General features: G+C 39.8%; 1 protein-coding gene across 1 annotated transcript in view; it reads left to right on the top strand.

The window, feature by feature from the left end:
- Window positions 1-6,506: 6,506 nt before the first annotated feature.
- The window catches only part of wdr95 (WD40 repeat domain 95), an 18,633-nt gene continuing 3,767 nt past the window's right edge, over window positions 6,507-21,372 (top strand). The window contains exons 1-17 of the mRNA XM_031863432.1: window positions 6,507-6,761; window positions 9,318-9,548; window positions 10,144-10,229; window positions 10,350-10,442; window positions 10,525-10,570; window positions 10,670-10,716; window positions 12,532-12,649; window positions 12,826-12,895; window positions 13,337-13,556; window positions 13,646-13,751; window positions 16,074-16,225; window positions 16,500-16,602; window positions 16,713-16,819; window positions 16,907-16,986; window positions 17,096-17,150; window positions 17,238-17,283; window positions 17,677-17,736. Of these exons, the coding sequence (XP_031719292.1) occupies window positions 6,507-6,761; window positions 9,318-9,548; window positions 10,144-10,229; window positions 10,350-10,442; window positions 10,525-10,570; window positions 10,670-10,716; window positions 12,532-12,649; window positions 12,826-12,895; window positions 13,337-13,556; window positions 13,646-13,751; window positions 16,074-16,225; window positions 16,500-16,602; window positions 16,713-16,819; window positions 16,907-16,986; window positions 17,096-17,150; window positions 17,238-17,283; window positions 17,677-17,736 (1,875 nt within the window). The remainder of the gene's footprint in view (window positions 6,762-9,317; window positions 9,549-10,143; window positions 10,230-10,349; window positions 10,443-10,524; window positions 10,571-10,669; window positions 10,717-12,531; window positions 12,650-12,825; window positions 12,896-13,336; window positions 13,557-13,645; window positions 13,752-16,073; window positions 16,226-16,499; window positions 16,603-16,712; window positions 16,820-16,906; window positions 16,987-17,095; window positions 17,151-17,237; window positions 17,284-17,676; window positions 17,737-21,372) is intronic.

Below are 21,372 nucleotides of genomic sequence, written 5' to 3'. Positions count from 1 at the left end.
TAGACACAGAAGGGTTTAATCAGGGGCGGGGCAGACAATCACGCAGGCGGGAAAACACACACACAAATACAGGAAGTGAAGTGAACACAGGCGACAAGAGGCAGGGACATTCAAAATAAAACAGGAAACCAACTAAACCAAACCCAAGACCGTGACACAAGTAAAATAGTTAAAAGAGTTTTAGATTGAGCACAGCAGTGTGTAACTGGCTGAAACACAATCAGATAGTATGAATCATGTGTGTGCCTTATGGTGACAAAAATGTTAGAAACCACCTGTGATTAATTAACCGTTAACCAGCATAATAATTAGTCTCATCCAGAGGCTGAAGGATGTGAGACGTATGTGGTGGCAGCTACAAGAAAATGACACAAATGTAACAAGCTCTCTTATATACAGTCTATGGAAACAACATCCTAAGATGAAAAACAAAAGAAAACATCATGATACATTTAAAAGTATATATATAAGTGTTCAACTCGAACACTAACACGTGGTGGGTATCGCTAACACGAATGGAAACGAAAGATGTTACTGGGTGAATTGATCAAAGGTTTGAATGTTAAATTCTTGATGTTTCCCTGATTAGTATCATAAAATAAAGCACATCATTAGAGATATTTACAATGCAGTCTACAGTGGTTTGCTGTTGATATACGGTCAGCAGGGAACCAGCTAGCTAAAATAGTATGAAGAATATCACCTTATTTATTGTATCCTACTGAGATACTAAATCTTAAAAGTAGGAATGATAAATAGAAAGCTAAATGTCTTCTTTATAGCTTTATATATAATATACTATACATATGAGTGTTTGTCTAGCTGATATATATATACATATACACACATTTAAATTTATGATTAATCTTTGATTTTTCCAATTCATTAATTCAAAGTTTTCAATTAAATCATGTAAAAATATTGTTTCATGCAGCTTGTAGGCTCACAGTATCATCATGAGTTATTCAAAGATGACATAACGTAAAGAAAGGCTGTCCTTACAGAAAGATGTATTACCATATATATATTATATAACGTGTTCTAAGGTTTAATCTATAGGGCCCCATGTGTCAGTTTGAAGTGTAGGCTGCACTAGTTCCCCGTTAGGGGTTGGTGACATCAGAGGGTGAAGTGAATAATCAGACAACCTACTTTTATGATGAGATGAGCCTTTGATATCAATGACTTTCTTTTGTGATCAGTATCGGCCTCCTTACTATGATAATGTGGAGAAACATGGCTTTTGGATTTTTAGTTTCCTATTCACTTTCCGCTTATAGTTAATGTTTGTTTAACTGTATACATTTCAAAAATGAACAAAGGTGTTGATGAAACATTTGCTTTATTTGATGCAATAACTGGCTGTGAACATCAAGTTCAAATTTGTTGACATTCTGATCATTATTTCCAGAGCTACATATCACTCTTCACAGGAGTGAATGAGAACTTGACATCCTCCAGCCCTTGGAGCTGCTCTCCCTCCTGACTGGTGCAGAGTTCCTCTTTAACGTGTGGGGGCTCTGGGTCCTCGTGTTCTCCTTTAACGTGTGGGGGCTGGGTCCTCGTGTTCTCCTTTAACGTGTGGGGGCTGGGTCCTCGTGTTCTCCTTTAACGTGTGGGGGCTGGGTCCTCCTGTTCCTCTTTGCGTGTGGGGGCTCTGGGTCCTCCTGTTTCAGACTGGAGCTCCACTCCTGTTGCTGAGGGGGAACCTCTTCTTTAACGACCAACGGCTGCTGGAGGTCTGCAGGAAAACAGTAAACACACACAGAGACGTTATAAAGACATTTTAGTATTGAGCAAATAGTCTCCTTTATATACAATTTTTTCCTGCCATCATTCCATCTTACACTCCCTGTGCACAGTTACCAAACAGACATGCCGACACAAATCATAAAGACAACGCACCAGCAGCAATGAGGTCATCAATAGTTTATATGGCAAAAAAGTGTGGCACTACCCAACATTGTTAAGAAGTATTCCTCCATAAAGTCCTGCTGAGATTTGATCATGTGGGCAGTTATAGTTGACTAATGTACGTAAACCTGCCACCGTAGAAACAGTGGATATAACCTTCAGAAACAGCCACAATGTAACCATGGACGTGCATCATGTATATTAGGCAAAACTCTCTGAGCAAAACTACCAACTCCTTAATCTCAGCAAGAAGAACGAGGGTCTCTCACAGAAGCTCAAAGAGTCTCAAAACCTGCTCGTCACCAAAGAAGCTGAACTTGTCCAGAACGATGAGGTCTGGAAGGAAGTCTACGACAGTGTGGTGGAAAAGATCAAACAAGTCCTGGACCTGAGAGACCAGATCTGGGAATCCAAAATAACAGATTTGCAATTAGTCAACAAAGGTCTGGTCGGTTCTATTAAACAAGGGGCTAAGACTGAACTGTTGGAAGAGACACAACAGAGCCAGGAGACAATCATCCAACAGTTAAAGGAGGATAACAAGGTCCTGCAGGACATCTGACAGTAGAGAAGAAGAGAGGATTCTTCTTCAAAAGGATGGACAAACAGACTGACAGAAGGAAAATGCAGAGACAAGGTTCTTCAGCTGTATGCATGAGAAGAAGACGTGAGACGGCGACAGAAAGGTGGACTGTGGGCTGGAAATCACTAGCTACATCTTTCTCCCCCCTTCACCCTCCCTCCTTCATCTCCCCTTCCTTCATCCACCCTCCCATGGGTTTTCTCCTGGAATGCAGGTTTCTCCCAAATAAAATAAAACAAAACAAAACAAAATCCCCTCCTGATGTCCGAGCTCCTTATCCTATCTCCAAGGCCGAGCCCGGCCACCCTACGGAGGAAACTCATTTAGGCCGATTGTAGCCGCGACCTTGTCCTTTCGGTCATGACCCAGAGTTGGTGACCATAGGTGAGGGTCGGAACGTAGACCGACCGGTGAATTGAGAGCTTTGCCTTCCGGCTCAGCTCCCTCTTCCCCAAGACGGTCCGGTGCAGCGCCTGCTTTACTGCTGCAGCCGCACCGATCCGCCTGTCGATCTCCCGCTCCATCTTACCCTCACTCATGAACAAGACCCCGAGATACTTCTCGCTTGCAGTAGGCACTCCGTCCCCACCTGGAGGGAGCAATCCGCCGGTTTCCGGCAGAGAACCATGGCCTCAGATTTGGAGGTGCTAACTCTCATCCCCGCCGCTTCACACTCGGCTGCAAAACGCCCCATGCTGTAGGTCACGATCCGAGGCCAACAGGACCACATCATCTGCAAACAGCAGAGAGGCGATCCCGAGACCTTTTTACCAACTTTATTATTTCAAAAGGAAGAGCAACATGCTCTCTTCCTGTTTCAACAGCTGCCGTAACTACGACAACAGACGCATTCGTCTGAAGGTCGCCAGTTAACAGGGTCCCTGGTTAAACCGTAACACCGGCCCTCCAACTGCTCTCAGGAACCTATAGGTCAAGGTTGACTTATGTGACCATGAAGATATGAACCATTTTAGAATTCAATAAGCTGCAAAATCCACGTGGTGTTATCAAAGAGAACAAACAACTTTTGATATTTATTTAAATATTATCAGTCATATAGAAGCTGAGAGAACAGGTCAGAAGAAGAATATTCATTGCAACCGAATCTCACTCCAACCTACATTAAAAAGTTAGCAGCCGGAGCATGAACAGTGTTTGAAAACTGAGAGACGAAACAAAGTGAACCAACCTGCTCTTTGTTTCCGGACTTCCGGGTTGAAAACAGCGTTCAGTAGTTTCCGTTGTCGCGCGTGTACCTCTTTAGTACGAGAAAGTTCCTCCTCGAGCTCTGCTATCTTTCCTTCAAACATACCAAATACGTCTTCACCAGCCGCAGTTAGTCGCTGGCGGAATAAAGTTCTCAGCATTTGGTCGTTAGACATTTTTACTAAACGACAGAATTGTTTTTTTCTCGATAAACTCCGTTAAAAACGTTGTGCTCACTCTGACCTGCGCTGTGTTGCTAAGTTACGTTCGGGTCCGTCTACTTCCTGCTAGCATGCTAACGTCATTAGCTCCGTAGGACAACTGCGGTCACGTGAGCTGTCACCCGCAGATTAGTTCCACATGTAGATACAGAAAATATGTGGTAACCGTAACAGTTGTACTTTTATAATATAATTGATAAAATATATACTGTTATAACGAAGCATAAGAACTATTTAAAAATGAACATACCGTTTGTCTTTTCCATATCTTCTGATTGTATATGTATTTAATGTTCAACACCATGATATTAAACTGTATATCACAGACAATTGTATTCTTTGCACAGAAGACAAGCTACATGTTTTCTTTCCAAGTATAAATTAACTGAAACTAAATGCCAGGGTAAAACAAACAAAACTCCAACACATCTCTCTATATACAGTAAATTGCACTTTCACTTGGATGTACTGTATTTTTTTTAAGTTTATGTTTATTAGTTGTTGACACCGGCTTCTGTTTTTTTCCCCACTATTTTTTTTTTCATTTTGGCTATATATATTTTATATTCATTTAATTAAAAACTGTTGCCTGACAATTTAGAATCATTGTTTATAGAAGACTCCAACTCTGAGACTAGATGTTTACAAATGGTCACTGTTAATGTAGAGGTCAGAACAGCACAGACAAAGGGGAGCACACAGACTAAATAATTCAGGGAGGAGGAGGAGGGTGATTGGGAACAGGTGAAGCTGATCAGGGCGGGGAAAGGTGATCACAGTGGCTGGAAACACAAGGTTCAGGAAGTGAAGATATCTGAAACGAGAGGGAGAGGTGAGGGACAAAATAAAACAGGGAACCTCAGAATGATATGAATTCAAACTGAAGCTTTAATACAATATATCAAAATAAACATCATAACAGATAAAAAATATCCACAATCAGAAAAGAGCTGCCTCTACGAACAACTCATGAAGGGCAGCAGATTGTCTGAACTTCAAACTGCATAAGAGCTAGATAGATAGATAAGTCAATATATTGTGAACATAAATTGACATATTGTCAGCAGAAGATACAATATCTCAGCACATTCATGAAAATGCATGTGTTGAATGGAAGATGAGAGATCCTGATTCTGATGCTACAACTAACGGGTATCTATCCTTCCTCGTGCTGTATCGCTCCCCCTCACCCTCCACGTAGAGGCCTGTAAAGCAGCACCAGATAGAGGACCATGGTCCAACCTGGACTATATCATTAGAAAAGTAAAATTGTTAAAAGGGTTTTAGATTGAGCACAGCGCTGTGTAACTGGTTCAAACACAATCAGATCGTATGAATCATGTGTGTGCCTTATGGTGACAAAAATGTTTTTTAGTGTTTCTAATTTTGCAAAATATCTGAGGTGTTCTGCTACTGGGGCGTGGGGTTGTGTGAATTGTGCGTAGTGTCTTGACAAAATGAGCCCTTTTTTTAAATGGTGCCAAAGCAATCAAAAAAAAAGGCTTTATGTTTCCTTGTCCCCATAGTCTGCTGTCTGATGTTATGCAGTCTGTTTGCGGCCTGATAACGAGACAGAATCAAAATGTGTAATGCGTTGATCTACTGTGTTGATCTATCGCCACAGAATATCGCAAGCACTGTTTGATTCTTCTGTTTTGCATTGTGAAATACTGTTTTATGAGTCTTTTCAGAATGAATTGCACTATATTTTTATTTAATTTATTCATTCCCAATTGGTAGTTGCATTGAAAATGTTTTTTAAAAAAAATGTGTCTGAATCTGAAATTACATAACAGCTGACTGATTACAATAAAAAAAAAAATTGGTAGTTTGTAAACTAGATTTATCAAAGCAGTTTCTCTCCCTATGAGTGCAGCTTCTTGTGTTTAGTTTTGCAGTCTCAGTTGTCACTCTTGGTTTCTTAGTTACCGTGGGGCCACCTGCTCTGCTCAGGTGTAATGTTAGAGTGAGTGTCAGGTAGACTAATGTCGGATCTGTCCGATCAACATCTGTTTGGAGTTCTGACTGTGGAAATGTGCTGCACGCAAGTTTGCTTTTTACATTACGTCACCATCTAACAAGGATGCCATTGGGGAAAAAGGTCCGCTCTTCTTCTGCTTCAGGAAGATTAGAAACCCAGCATGTGACCAGGTAATCTGCTGTTCTGTTCTCCTCCTCACCGCCATTGTACATCACATGTCTTTGATAAATTGTGTTCCTATTTCATTTTATCTTCATATGAGGACTATTATGTCGGGTACCAACAGTTTAGGCCTTGCCTTGTTTATCTGTCATGGTCAGGAAATGTTTACTGTTGTCATGATGCTTGTGTTGCCATCTGTGGCACCCCTGAGCAGTTACCATATAATACAGGAAGTCTGGTCACCTGGCACCTACAATCACTCTCAGATTAAATAGATCTATGAGTATGAGCACTTGCACTTAAGTAAAAGTCAAGTAAAAGATACAACACTGACATTTCTGATATGCTTCTAATGAGTGCCAAAGAAATACTTTTACATAATAGCGATATACTATATAGGGCATGCATTTACTCAAAACTATATCTCAAATCCTCCAGCATGCTCTCTGAACTGGGGAGTACAGGGAACAGGGCGACGGGACCAAGTTGTCGGGGTGAGAAAGTCACGGATAATTTCTCAGCACCAAGACAAAGGGACGTCAGTGAGGACAGACAAGAGCAGCCTCACTGGTTGGTTCGAGAGCTGCTGAGACAGAACGGCCGAAGGCACTCTGTCACACTGGGAGATGAGGCTGAAATCATGAGACGACAACACCGCAGTATCGATTCAACTCGCAGCCTCTGCAGCCTCAAGGTGTAGTTTTCAAAACCTAAAGTAAATGGGATCAATGCACATCTGAAAAGTAAATCTAGATTGCTTTAGTGCCATGATAGATTTTCACCCTCTCCCAATCTGACTGCTTTGTTAAAGTTACTGCTTATAGCCTCAAGGTGTCACTAGAGTGTTACATTGTTACACTCGCCAGTTTGCAGACTCTTTCTGGAGTGCTTCAACTCAACTACAGCAGCAGCAGCAGCATATCTCACTCACAAGGTGAGCAGCAGGATGAATGTGAGGTAATACCAAAAGGGCCACATTCAATCAAGCTGATGATCAATTTGTACTCGCAGCATGACAGCACATCAGGCAGGACAATCTGTCCCAGAGCCAGGGATGGACATTTTTCAGGCCAAAGTAAAACAAACATAGTTACCGAGCCAACTGCTTAAAAGGTCCCAAGTAGATTCAAATTCTAGCTTTCAAGCCGACAGGAATGATGGACTGATGTAGAAGTTGCAGTCGCAGATGTCAGTCCCACTCTCCTGCTTAATGTTGTGAGCAATGTGCCGTGACGGATTAGAAGGAATAGGCTCAGGAGTTCAACGTTATACAGCTCTAATAAAGGGATTTGGAAAGCAGTCCAGGTTGTGTGAACACTTTCAGCACTTTCCATCACGCTGACTGATAAAAACAATTATCTCTGCAGTTGAAGAGATACCGTGGGGGAAACCTCGACTCTAGTTACATCCTTGAGGAATTAGGCTGTTTATCCCTTTTTATTTATTAATGATGGATCAAAGAGGTTCATGGATCAAGGACCCGTTGCTTGGAAACCGTGGCAAATTAACGGGGAGCATGGCCTGTCATCTGGCCTTCTGCAAGCATCTTAGAGACGATTGTAGCCGGTGATGGCCTGTGGTGGCCTTTACAGATAGTCATTAATACTCAGAGGTGGAGCCCTAATAATGTGTGTTGATAATTACATAGTGTTAATATCTCCTCCTCTCTAGCACGCACACTTTGTGAATTGACGCGTTTTTTGCCAATCAAACTCTATTATTGTGCATTGTGCTCTTTTCGTAGAGTGTTCCTAATCAACCTGCGTTAATAATTGGCTCATTTCATAGTACAATGTTACAATTTTTCCTCTCTCCGATAAGATTGATGAGACGATATCCCTCGGCAACCTCCAGAAATTGAAACTAGCATTTGAGGTACTGTATAAACTGCATCATTTCAAAACACACGGACAGCCTGCTCATTTCTGGAAGATTTGACTGTATTTTCTCTTGTAAAGGAATTTGAAACGGGTGGCTTGAGATCCATTGATGCGAATAATTTTGGACGTACAGTGAAGAAGTGTCTGGGTTTGCCTAAGACAGTAAGACAGTGTGACATTTCTCTTTATATCTTACTCTCTCTCTCAGATTCTCTCATCTCTGTGTTCTCTATGTCTAATTCACAATAGCTGTTCCTTATTCTTTTGTGCTTTGAATTTCACAGAGCAACGCACAGATTCAAGGGTTATTTAAGAAGATTGATTATTCAGGCCAAGGAAGGATTTCATGGGTGAGATGACATTCATAGTTGTTTCTTAGAGCATGCAGCTTTTTTATTTTGGAGAGTTGCCTTAGTTATGACACTTCTCATGCATGCTAATACCCTGGTATTAGCATGCATATGCATAATTTGCAATAAAAAAAATTAGGCAACTATGAAATGTGACTATTATGGCAATTGTAATCCAGTTATGATTACAGGAGCAAGTGTAACTGTAACTCACCTGAACACGAGCATACATCAGCTCTCCTAACGCCAAGGTGACTGTGCAATAACACATGGAACAAAGCTCATTGTTTCCCAACATTGCTATTGACTCTAGACACTTGACTTAATAATCTTGACAGTGTTGTTTCCTTCAGCTATGATTGTGAGAGGCTGTATGGCTTGTAGAGTGGAAAAATGTTGTCCTGGTTTGTCAATTTTAAAGAAATGATTAGGAGATATTTCCAGATGTTTGGTGTAACACTGGAGTATGGATTGATTTTTTTATTCCAAGAGACAAAAAACTCATTTTACAATTGTACTCGTATACACGGGTGTAATTTCCACCGGCGATGGGGGAGACACGTCCGCCTCACTTTTCAAACTCCTACTTTCATGCAATAATTGAACATCAATCAAGTATTAAATATTAGAGAAGACAGTAGAGCACTTTTCTCTTTTTAGTGAAGACATATAATATTTATCTGTAACAAAGAATGAGGTGTGAATCAACAAAAAACAAATGTGACTTTAAGGTTTGTGTATCAATAATACAGCAATTACAAAATATTCAAATTCTTAATTAGATTGTTAATTTGGAAAACAGGATCTAACAAATTTCATCATTTCTATATTGATATCGGGAATAGCATTCATAATCTAAACACTTCATTTATTTTTGCTTGAAGAACTTCTGTCTTTTTGTTCCCCACCTACTTCTGAAACCAAACCTACGGCCCGACTCACGCAACCACGATAAGAATTTCATAACTATCAACATACGGGCTAGACAACTTGAACCTAACACCAGGTACTGTGACGCAGGGTGAGTTCTGCACACACATGCTGCAGAACTACAAGGAGAAGGAGGAAACTGAAAGACGCAGTAAGCAGGTGGCGTTCACTCTGCCAGCCACCATGAAGGCGTTGTGTCACGGCATCTCCATCGTCAACATCCACTCCACCCATGACGGCACCATCGTATCAGTGCGAGAGGACGGGGTTGTTTGCTACTGGAGCCCTGAACTTAAACCACTTAAGACCAAACACATGTTTGTATGTTTTACCTGTTTTGCATTTATCTGAACACTTTAGGGATAAGTTTGGTGTCATTCTATAGTTTTTATTCTCAACAACAACAAAGTAATGCAGGGATGACGTATTTATGTCGGCCAACTTGACAAACTCAAGTTTACAATATGTATACACATTTTCTTCAGAAAGATAATCTTCACAAATGAACACGACTTCCATAAGTTTTGAAGTGTGAATGCAATCGGCAGCTTTAGTTAGTTGTGATGACGTTTTGTAGTTTCTATTGTAGTCGTAGAACCAACGTAAACATCTTTAAAGCTTGTGTTAACCACAGACCTTATTTCAGGAATCCAAACAAAAAAAACATTAACTTTGAGACAATGGAACAGTTCCAGGTTTAGGACTCCTTCCTGCACCACTTTATGGAGGTCTATAGACCAAGCCTTTAATATTGTAATATGTATAGAAGGTGTTTTCCCTCTATATGTATAGAGAGGACAAAATACCACAGCTGAATATTTTTTAATACTTATTCAAGACTGCCTTGATTGCCACAAATTATTCAGCTGAGAAACGTGGAATATTTTTAACACATAATTATTTGAATTTCTTTCAGAATGATGGACCTGCAAACAGGAAGTCAAAGTGGGCAAGTGATTTTACTCTGATGACAGAGTTCAACAAGCTGATGATCGGAACAGGGTAAGTTTTAACACAATGAATTAAAGAGCACATCATTTATTGAACACATAGATTACTCTCACTGCAGGTTCCAGACTATTCTAGATTTTGTTTATTGTGTGTGTCTTCGTTATCTTGCAGGGACAGAGAGATCCAACTTTACGAGCTTTCCACTCTGGAGCCTTATTGCCAGATTAATGCACTAGACACAGTGCCTTTGACATTAGACTATGGGTGAGCAACAAAACTGCATGTTAACGTATCTTCCAAATGTCACAATAAGTCACAATCATGGTTTGTTTTTTCCCCCCGATAGCTACACTGGCCCTGACAAATGTTGTATCCTGTATGGAGACACAGACGTAAACCTGATCCAATTTTACTAAACTAAAAAATATGAATTTTGTTCCACTTGATTACTGAAATGCTGGCAGAGATTCATTTTGGTGTTTGTGTTTCAGGGATGTGTCACAATCATTTTGATATCCTCTGTTGGAGATACCCTCAGGTAAATTTGCTTTTCTAAAGACTCAATACACGATCAATTTTCTTTCACTGCACATTGTACAATCTGGCTGGATGGTAATCACTTGCTATGCGCAGGATGCAGCGTTGGTGTAATGTACGAGGCCATTGTCGGCAGGTCACTCATGCATAGATTAGGGATGCACGGATCCAACTCTTTCAGTCCCGATGCTGTTATCGATACTTGGCCTTTGGCTGTCGGTCGATGCCATGTACCGATCAGATACCAATGCTAAGTTGTATGCCTCGCTGTGTGGAAGTCAATGGGATCATTCTTTTATGTGTAAGGCAACATCAAGCTTGACTTAAACATCGCTTTCCTAACTTTGTAAAACAAAATATAACAATTAAATACATAGATATCATTTTTTTTAATAATGGTATACAGAACCAGATCAGCCCATTGTCGCTTAGGCCTGATCCACCTATTCGAGTCAGTATCAGACAAATATCCAATATCAGTATTGGTGCATCTGTAGCACATATGATGATTGATATGATTGGATTTGATCTGGCTTAATAAGGGTTAAATAAGTAAAATGTCAGTTAATCACAGTACACACTGTTATTCAGTATTATTCAAACAGTAAAGGACACCATGGCAAGATATCATGAACACATTATGAAGGTATTACTAGTATACATATACAGTATAAACTACCTGTACAGTAAATACAAAATCAGAAAAAAATTATGTCAACTTTCAAGCAATATTCTGCCAGACACTCAAAGTCAGTGATTAGACTATTTTCCTGCACAGCAGAGTGACCAAAGAAAACATAGCTGAGCCTAAGGGAGACATCAATCATTAACAGCCAATTATGTGTGTGTACCTTCTTGTTTCCCTCTCACGTTCTTGACTGATCAAAAGGAATTTGTCAGTGAAAAACAGGAATCTTTCCTATGAGTGAGATACATTTGCAGCCGTTTTTGGTGTTTCCTGAGCAAAATAACGTTTTGTGCTGATAAGTAACAAATGTGAGACTCTCTGCTGAATAAAGTGATCGATTGCAGCCATGGCATGATTTAATGTATCTTCTTTTATTTGGATGTGTAGTTTACCAATACTGCAAGTGAAAAAAAAAAAACAGAGCTACTTTAACTGAATAAGATGAAGACTTATATATTTCCTTTCATCATTGTTTTTTGAAAGGCCAAGGCCTATTTCCATTTCCATTCTCATTTATGATTCACATGTGCAGGTAATCAAACGTTCTGGTTCTTCGAACATGATTTTCATCTTTTCATTATTATATAGTAATCACTTCATTATATCACAAAACATCTGAAATATTCATTGTCATATCAGTGGATATGAAGGGCAGTATAAGAAACATGTTTCATCTTCAATCACATAAAGGACTAAAATGTCTGGTCTCCAAATCAGTAATATGTGAATATTGTGAATTCATTCAGTAGCTATTGCTGAGAGAAAGGGGTATCATGTATTATATACATTTTAATGTATTCAAGTTAAAACCACATGTGTGTGAGATTGATTCATTTATTCGATTCGTCTTTCTCAGTGGTGATTGTGCATTTATTTTGTTCTGGTTATCACAGAGAACTGAGTGTATGGACTCGGTGAAGTACTAAAAAACATAGCCGGGTAGGAAGCTGTATAAGCTTCAATCTTCAAAAGTATGGTGGTAAATTATACCCTTGCTTCCTATCTCTTCTTCCCCGACAATCAAATAAATGATATGCAGGTTATGTGAGTTAGGAAGTGTCTCGGAAAATGTGACCTGTTTCAGGCCTGCTTGTTCATTTCAATTTCGTTTTTTTTTTTTTTTTATAGATTATGGAATAAATTACCTAAGATTGAAAATATGCCCAACATAGCGGTTGACAATGCAGCGCTATCTCCCAAAGTGACATTTGTCAGATGGAAGGTTCATCACAACTGGGTGACACAGGTGACATTTTACCTTTCCATCTGTATGTACACTTCCCTTACAAAGGAATGAATTTAAGTTCAGCTCGGTGACGATTTACAATATCTGCAGAAGCTGTGTAACCGTACATTTGACTTGCATTATGAGCAGATAACCCTGAAATAGACGGAGCAACTAACTCTTCTCTCTAACTTTAGGCAAAATATTTTCATAGTTTTCAAGCTGTTGTCTCCTCATCGAATGAAGAATCTTCTTCCCTCGTTATAGGTAATTCTGTTTTTCTTTGTCTTTTTTTTGGCCACATGTTCAGCACCATCAGGACAATATCAAACAATCCGAGACTTTCATTGTCGTGACTTGGCTGTGATTTGAGATCAAGATTAGAAATGACGAATGCTGACGGAACAAAGTATCGAGTACTTTCGCAGCAATTAAGCTTGGTGTTGATCATGAGGCAGCCTGGTAGGAGAGCTGTAAGGGTTGACGCATGATGACTCGTCCTTCTCAAATTCACCAATCAATGCCAGCGTGTGTGTATGTGTTGTGTGTGCGTGGTCGGCCATGTCCGCTTGCCAGCTGCTCATTCATTCTGATAATGGCCTACCCTTGATCCAGAAAACATGCTTGATCGATGCTTACACATGGGCCTTGTAATGAAACACTTCTTTTCTTCTTTTTCTTCTTGAGGCTGTGCGCTACCTTTAACAGACGCTGAGCAGCAGTTGAGTGAGATCAGAGAGGCCTGCTACGAAGGTAAGACCAAGAAGGTCCAACTGAGCTGGATTCCACAGCTCCGGGCATTGGGTGACCAGACAGTTTTCACCATCTACAAAGGTGTCAAGACCTTTGACCTGTGTCACAAGCACAGCTTGCTGGTCACTGGAGGCATGGACAGACTTGTACGCATGTGGAACCCACATTTTTCTGGGTAAGCAGCCAGAATTCTGAGGGCTTTCTTGGAGAAAATCAACACTAAATAAAAAAACCAACTCCTCTTTGTTCTGTTTTTCTTGTTAGGAAACCAACCGGTATTTTGAGAGGCCACTCTGCTCCCATCGTCTACCTCCACATCGTGTCAGAGGACAGTCAGATCTTCTCTGTCTCCACAGACAACACAGTGAAAGTAATTATTATTTAATTAGTTTATGATTCGCTGACTTTACTACGGCCTAAACAGTTCCCTGTCTACATGTGTTTGTGTGGTACACGTGTTTAGGTGTCAGATTATGTCTGAAAAAACAGTTTATTTCTGTCAGTACATTTGGTTCCAGGGCCAGCTCACTTTGTTTTTGCCATCAGCTTTGTTCGCATGCAAACATTCTGTAGTGGCTCAGACACCAGCAAATAACCAACATGATGAAACCATTAACTAAATCACTGCACATTATCTGACTAAAGAGGCTGTCTAGGCCAGAGCTTGAACCAAATACAAAAGAGCTTTTATCAAGAGACCTTTTGTACTTTTTAAAGGATTATCAATTGAAGGGCTTTTCGCCCTACTGTACTATAAAAAATGAGGGATGGATTTCAACGTTGCAACACTGCAACACATTTATTTAGTCAGAGATGTCACATATAGATAGACAAGCATTCACATTCAACACATAGATAGATCCTAAATGGACTGTACTTGTACAGTACTTGACTGTACTTGTTTGACACATGTCAACATTCACCCATTCATTACACTGACAGCAGGAGCATCAACTAACTAACATTCACACAACACTCATACACCGTATAGGCACAGCTTCGGGAGCAATTGAAGGACGACCCTGCTTTTCACTGAGCCACAGTCGCCCAGAGAGACCGATTCATGGGTGGTATTTCTGAAGGATCTTCCTCAGGACAGTGTGGATGCTGGTCACAAATATTCAATTTCCTTCTTTGGTGAAGTGCACTCCATCTGCCACAAATATTTTCCTGTTGTTGTATCTCAGGTGGGGATGTTCAATCACTTCACCGTCACAGTTGCCAACACCTTCCCTGTCTGTCCATATCTCCACGCTTGACGCTCGTTGATGCAGGAATATGCAATTGTCATTCGAGGAAACTTTGCGTGGAGCTGCATCAGGTTCTTTGTCATTCTGGATGCAAGTTCATTGGCGGGCGTCAACCCCAGATCGTTGCCACCAGCGTGGATCACCAAAATGTCAGGGAGACTTTGAGTTTTCAACTCGGCATAAAAACTGGGTAGGACGCCACTCCAGCACAGGCCTCCTTTGCCAAAACAATCAACTTTGGCATTGAGTCCATAGTTCTCCCCTAAGTTCTGATACGCTCCTGCCTCCCCTCATCGAACGTAACTATACCCGATGATCCATATCTTAGCTCTTGTGTCCTTCATGTCCTCCTTCGTCTTAGGGGAGTTCTCAGGGGAGAGAGCTGGGGAGGAGATCCTCGGGATTATTTTTCTGCCTTGGGAAAAGTCACCAAAATATCTTTCTACCGGAGGTGTACCTTCCAAGATCTTTGTCTTTATCCTCACAGGGGATATCGCTGGGATTTTTTTGCTGTCTTGCAAGATTTCTCCATAAGTCCTTTTTAACAGAGGTGTATCTTCCAAGATCTTCCTCTTCTTCCGTACAGGCGAGGAGATCTCTGGGATTACTCCATAAGGTTTTTTTTTACTGCAGGTGTACGTCTAGACATCTTCCTTTCGGGGGAAGTGCTGTCTGGGCTGTCGTTGCGTCCTTGTGAAATTTCAGCATAAGCCCTCTTTCTTTTGCCAGAGGCTTGATGTAGACAATGCTAGATCTATCGTCCTCCGAAAATGGCAGTGGGTTTTGTGGACCACAGGAGGATCTGGTCGATGTCTGGTTATCCTCACTTGAGCTCAGACTTAGAGGACAACAGAAGTCAGGTGGCCCATTGTAGCGAAAGGATGCTGTAACACCTGGCTGGATGTTATCCTCTGACCAGGATCCAGAACGAAGTAGTCCGAAGACTTGGAGGAGAGCTGGCTTCCTCTGACGACTTGAAAGTCCATGTTAGAAGAGGCAATGAAGATGGACTTCTCGCACATTTAGAAATGAGAAACCTGCTTCTTGTAAATGTTTTTTTTTCCAAACGAGTCTTAAAAAATATTGTACTTTTTACTCAACTACATTTATTTTGATACTTTTCAGATTAAGGTTGTACGCACAAACGTATAATCAGTTTATCAAACAGATTAATTAAACTATACAGCAGTATAAAAAGCAGTAAAACATTAGCTGCACCTCAACAGTGTTTAAGTGCTGCTTACGTACATTAATAGTAATGATCCAGTCGTATAATATAACACAAACAGGAGCCAGTCTGCAATATAAGTGTTACATAGTATTTTAATACTTACTTCTACTTAAATGGAAGTTTCAAATGCAGGTATTCTTTAGTGTGGTATTGCTTTTACTTTATTTATATGAATTATTCTTTGATCGCTGTTCACCTGTTCCCATTTCAGATTTGGGATATTCAAGATCAGCATTGCCTGTTTACAGCTGACCCCAAAGCCAGCGGGATCCACGGTGACATGTCTGCATGCTCGTATTCCTCTGCTATGAAATGCGTCTACATTGCGGCAGACTGTATGGCTGTGCTCTCCCTGAAGATAAGGTTGGCTGTCATGCCTTTGTTCTTTTTTTCATCATGGAATCCAATGTACTCTGAAGATGCTTTTGAAAATATTCCTCAACTGAACTCGTTTAGGGACGATAGTTTGCGGGATTCTATGAAATAAGACAGCTGATGCTTTTGAAGATTTGCTTTTGAGGGATTAAACATCTCACTTTCACCCAACAGCTTTTAAGATTGATTTTTTCAGAGATGACTGCAGCACCTTAATATTCATCGCCCTGTTATTCATTTTATTATCTTCTGCCTCTGTAAGGCCACAGCTTCACAGCCGTCTGACTGTTTCACATAATGAGATTGTAATGTGCTGCGGCTACAGTGAGGAGTTTCGTCAAGTTGTCAGCTGCACTGAGGGATCTGTGAGTACTTTTCAACATTACATTTCCACTGTCAGGTCTGTCTTAAACATGATCATTTTAATTCGACGTACATTATCTGTGAAATTACTTCAAAATGTAACTGGTTTCAGGTGGTGAAAGTCTGGGATTTTGACACCGGGCATCAGGTTTTTGAGTTTGGTGGCACAAATGATCTGTCTGCCACCACATGCATGACTTTTGACCCCAAAGGGAGGAGGTACAGCACACGAAGCAGCTTGTGAAATGTTTCACTTTTCGTAAAAACCATATAGCATCACACTACAGCATGTTCTTGTGTTTGCAGGCTCATCACAGGTGGAAGAGATGGTTGTTTAAAGATCTGGAACTTCAACAATGGTCAGTGCCTAAAGACACTGAAGAAGGGTAAGTACTGCACATTGTCATTACTTCCTCAGACCAAAAACAAGAAAGAGAAAAAGAAATACTGTATTATCCAGTAATTGTGAAAAATCCCCTCCAATCTTTCCTGTAGAGGGTGAATGTCACGAAGTGTGCGACTGCATCTTTCTGCAAGTTCACAGGAACTTGTGAGTAATGATGTGATATTTGGCAAGTGTTCTTGGCTCAGTATGAATTTTAATCCATGCTGAGCTTGTGTAATTTTACGTTTGAAGCTATGTGATGTCTGTCGGCCGGGACCGGAAGATAGACATTTACCCAGTGAGTACAAAAGACATGAATTCTCGATATTATTTGCCAGTTGTGTTTCAGATATCCCAGTCCAATTATTTCTCCAATCCCTCCATCCTTCCATCGTATTGCAGCCATTTGCATTTGTTTACATTGTTATTACTAGCTGAACTCCATTCTAAAACAGCAAAAAAAAAACAAAAAGAAAGACTGATAGATCATGCTGCTTGTATTGCCTGTTTTGAATTTCATTATAATGAACATGTTTTGCTACAGGGTGGATGATACTTCTTGTCATTGTCTGGTTCATAAGAATTTTAATGCGCTAATAGAATGTTCTTTCAGCTATTTTTATGACCCATTACAAAGTGTGTTTTGATTTAAAATGCCCTGTTGGCTGACTGTGCGTCTGCATTGTGTCAGGACATACCCGAGGACCTTCATCATGTCCAGAGGCCACAGCCTTCGTGGCAAGATGATCTGGTGATTAATGAACAGAAAATTGTCTTGACAATAACTGGCAGAATAGATGTTCAGGCAGACCAAAATGATAACAATAGGCTCCGACTGACAGTTAGTATTCCCTCATGACATTCATTTCAGGCAGACTAGATGACAGAAACATTGGATGGATCCATCCATTGTTCTTCCATTTCTAAAAAGTACAGCTATCTGTGCTGAAAGTGACAAAAAGACAAATTGGGTGTTTTTGTTGTGAACTGAATGCTTGATCAAAAACACATTAAGCAAGAGCACATTGTGTGCCAGCTAATCATCAAGGCATCATCTAGTTGCTACGGTTTATTTTCATTTATAAAAACAATTTCTGAAAATGTTCCAGTGAAAAAGTATGTTTTCCTCAAGTACTGCATTTAAATGCAACATTAAGGTATTTCAAATACTGCAAACTATTACCATTTAATGTCATTGTATTCTCGTACAGTAGTTTCTACTCCATTGCATTGATTCGACAGCCATGGTTACAAGGAATCGGATTATGATTTTACATACAAAACATAAAATATGATGCACTGTATATATTTAAATAGCCAGTAGTAGACTCTGCAGTCTTTGGTCCTACGAGTCAGTTTTGCTGACTGGCTGGAAAGTTCCGAGAGACATGAGTAACAAAGCCTCCCTGATCTCTGCCCTTTGTGCAGCATCACCTGCAGAATATTCTTTTAATGCAGAAAGTTACCCCATCCCCCTTGTCTCGCTTTTATTCTCCCTCATTCCTTGTTCGATTTCTCTCAGCTTTGAGAGTTTCTATTACATATTTTGAAATGTTTTAGTCTCTTGCCACCCCCTGTACCCATATGTATACACTACTATATATATACGTATATATAGTGTAATTATATAGTATTTAAGTTTTCTCCCTCGCACATCATTGGTGATGTCCTCACATCACACAGCTTTTGTTTGTGTCTAAGTCCCAGTGCAGCCAAGCTTTGACCTGTCAGTATACCTGTCGTTTATAAGAGGCTCTGCTGAATACCTGAGCTCTCACCGAGATGTAAGAATGCCTTTATCACTGACTCAGTTCAGAGCTAAAGGTGTGCACCAAATGCCCCATGCACTCCTGCCAGTGTCTTATAGGGTTAGATATTGTATAGGCCCTGTAGTTGTTTACATATAAAATGGTATCAGGATTAGCTTCTTTATTATTGTCTATCCCAAAAGCAATACATGTATCTCAATAAAAATCACCAATGCAGATGATTGGTCCCCTAAAGTGTCATAGTTTTGTGATCCAATAGCTGCTAATATATTGGTCTTTAGGGATTCTATTTCTTATCGTTGAGAATTTATATTTAGTGAATTGTGAAAGAAACTCTTAACCTTTATATATTTTCGTTAAAACCAGGCAAACGACTACTGCTGTATCAATAAGCAAGACTCTAAAGCAATCCTAGGGCACAGTGGTGCTGTGAGCCAAATGCTAACGACAGCATGCTAACATGCTGATGTTTACCAAGTATATTTAAAATACTCACCATCTTAGTTCAGCGTGTTAGCATGCAACATTTGAAAATGAGCACTAAACAAAGGGTTCAGATGTATCATTAGTTTTGTAGATATTTGGTCACAAACTAATATGAGACAAATTAACGTTTTGGCATGATGGTGGCGCTAGAGACAAATACTTGCGGGGATCACCATAAATGATTTGCATTCATCATCTGAGCATTAAGGATGTTTGTACCAGCTTTTATGGCAATCAAGAAAACATTTGTTAGTACATTTTACTGAATTCATTTTTAAATATTTCTGCAATTTTAAATCACCAAAATCACACTTCAGCACCTCAGGTAAAATCATCAAATACAATAATTCAGTCCCCCAAAGATATCACGTGACAGATTACAGTTCCTTTATCTGATTCTACCTGGATAAAGTGGTCAGGTTACTGTTGACAGCAGGGCAAATTTCTCTCTCTACATGAGCTGGAGGAGGGACAATTCATTCTCATTCACGCTGTGATCCATTATTGGAGATAATGCTGATTCCCCTTCCATCTCTTTTATCATGGCTGATGGTTACACTCACCCCCAAAGAGGCCCATTAATAGAGCAGGAAGAATGCATTACAGAGGCCAGGAAGAAAAGTGACCCCTTTGACTATCTACAGAGCCTTTTCTTGAAATTGTTCTTTCATTAGTGGCCTGCAAGAGGAAGATCAATGGGTTGGCCTATGTACATTGGTCTCTTTCCCTTATCCATTGAGCCTCGGGTTCACTGTGAATTTGTCTGTTCCTCCAGATGGCCAGTGTTGTGTTGCATTTCATTAATATTCTAACTCATGGCCCAGTTGAGCTAAATATTTTGCTTGGCCTAAAAATGCAATTTACATTTAGTCCACTAATCAGTGCCTAAGTCAAAACGTGCCATCTGCTTTTCCTGATTTGTGCACTGTTTCTTGTTGGCAGCATCACTCCAAGCAAAATATTCCTGTTGAGGCCAGACAAAGAAAGCAAGAAGCACATGAAGCATAAGATGAATTGCATTGTATCAGTGTGAAGTACAGTGGCAGGAGTAATGTTTGGCTTTCCGGCTCACTCAGGGGTTTGACATCAAGCTTCTTACATACAGTCGATAACATTTAGACAGTCATTGATCTTAAATGTGTGACACACTTGGCCAGAGTTCGATAAGAAAAAGCAGAACTTTAGTGAAAACTCTGACATTCATGGCTTAAAATGTGTCAAAACATTTTTCACCACGATCTATCTCAGGTCTTGAATGGGACTCCGTAGGTTGTCAGAGAGATATTTACTTGAAGTTTTTGGTGGACAGACAGGTGACCTTTAACCTCACTTCAATTATTCTGTGTTGTACTTATTCTAAATTGATATGGTTAAAGAAATAGTTGGAAAAATCACTTCTTGACTTTCTCACCGAGAGTTAAATGAGAAGATTGATAACACTCTCGTGTCTGTATTATGTAAGATAAATATAAGCTACCACCAGCAGCCAGTTAGCTTAGCTTAGCATAAATACTAGAAAAAGGGGAAACAGCTTGCCTGGCTATGTCTGTGTCATTTTTAAACTTTGCTTTTTGCACAGTCTAAAGAAACATGATATCCCATTAACCTCATATCCCATTAATTAGTGACCTTTAGAGGTGCTGGTGGGCAGATTTCTTTCTACCTCCTGACAAACAAAGCTAGCTGCTTCCGTTCCATTCGTTGTGCTAAGTTTCTCATTTAACTCTCTGTGAGAGAGAAAATAAGCTTTTTCCCCCCTAAACATTCCCAATAACTATTTTTTTCTAAAGATATGTACCATTTGTTCCAAATCAGGCTTTATCTGTTAGAAAATACTCTGTAATATTTAAGTATTAAGTATATAATTTCAAGTGTTTCACGTTTTTTTTAAGTACATATTGAATAAAAAATTAACTTAATGTGTATGTTACTTTTTAAATAAATTTCAAGTTCTCTGAACTGAAAAATAACATTTCCATTTTCTAATATTTTTATATTTTATTTTATTTCAAAACATTGTACTTTTCTTGCCAATGTAGGAAATCATTTTTGAAGCTTTAACACAAAGGAAATGTAAAGCACTATATATATATATATATATATATATATATATATATATATATATATATATA

The sequence above is a fragment of the Anarrhichthys ocellatus genome, unplaced genomic scaffold, assembly GCF_004355925.1.
Source record: "Anarrhichthys ocellatus isolate YVR2014 unplaced genomic scaffold, GSC_Weel_1.0 scaffold29, whole genome shotgun sequence".
NCBI lineage: Eukaryota > Metazoa > Chordata > Actinopteri > Perciformes > Anarhichadidae > Anarrhichthys > Anarrhichthys ocellatus.
This window is presented reverse-complemented; position numbering and strand designations above follow the sequence as displayed.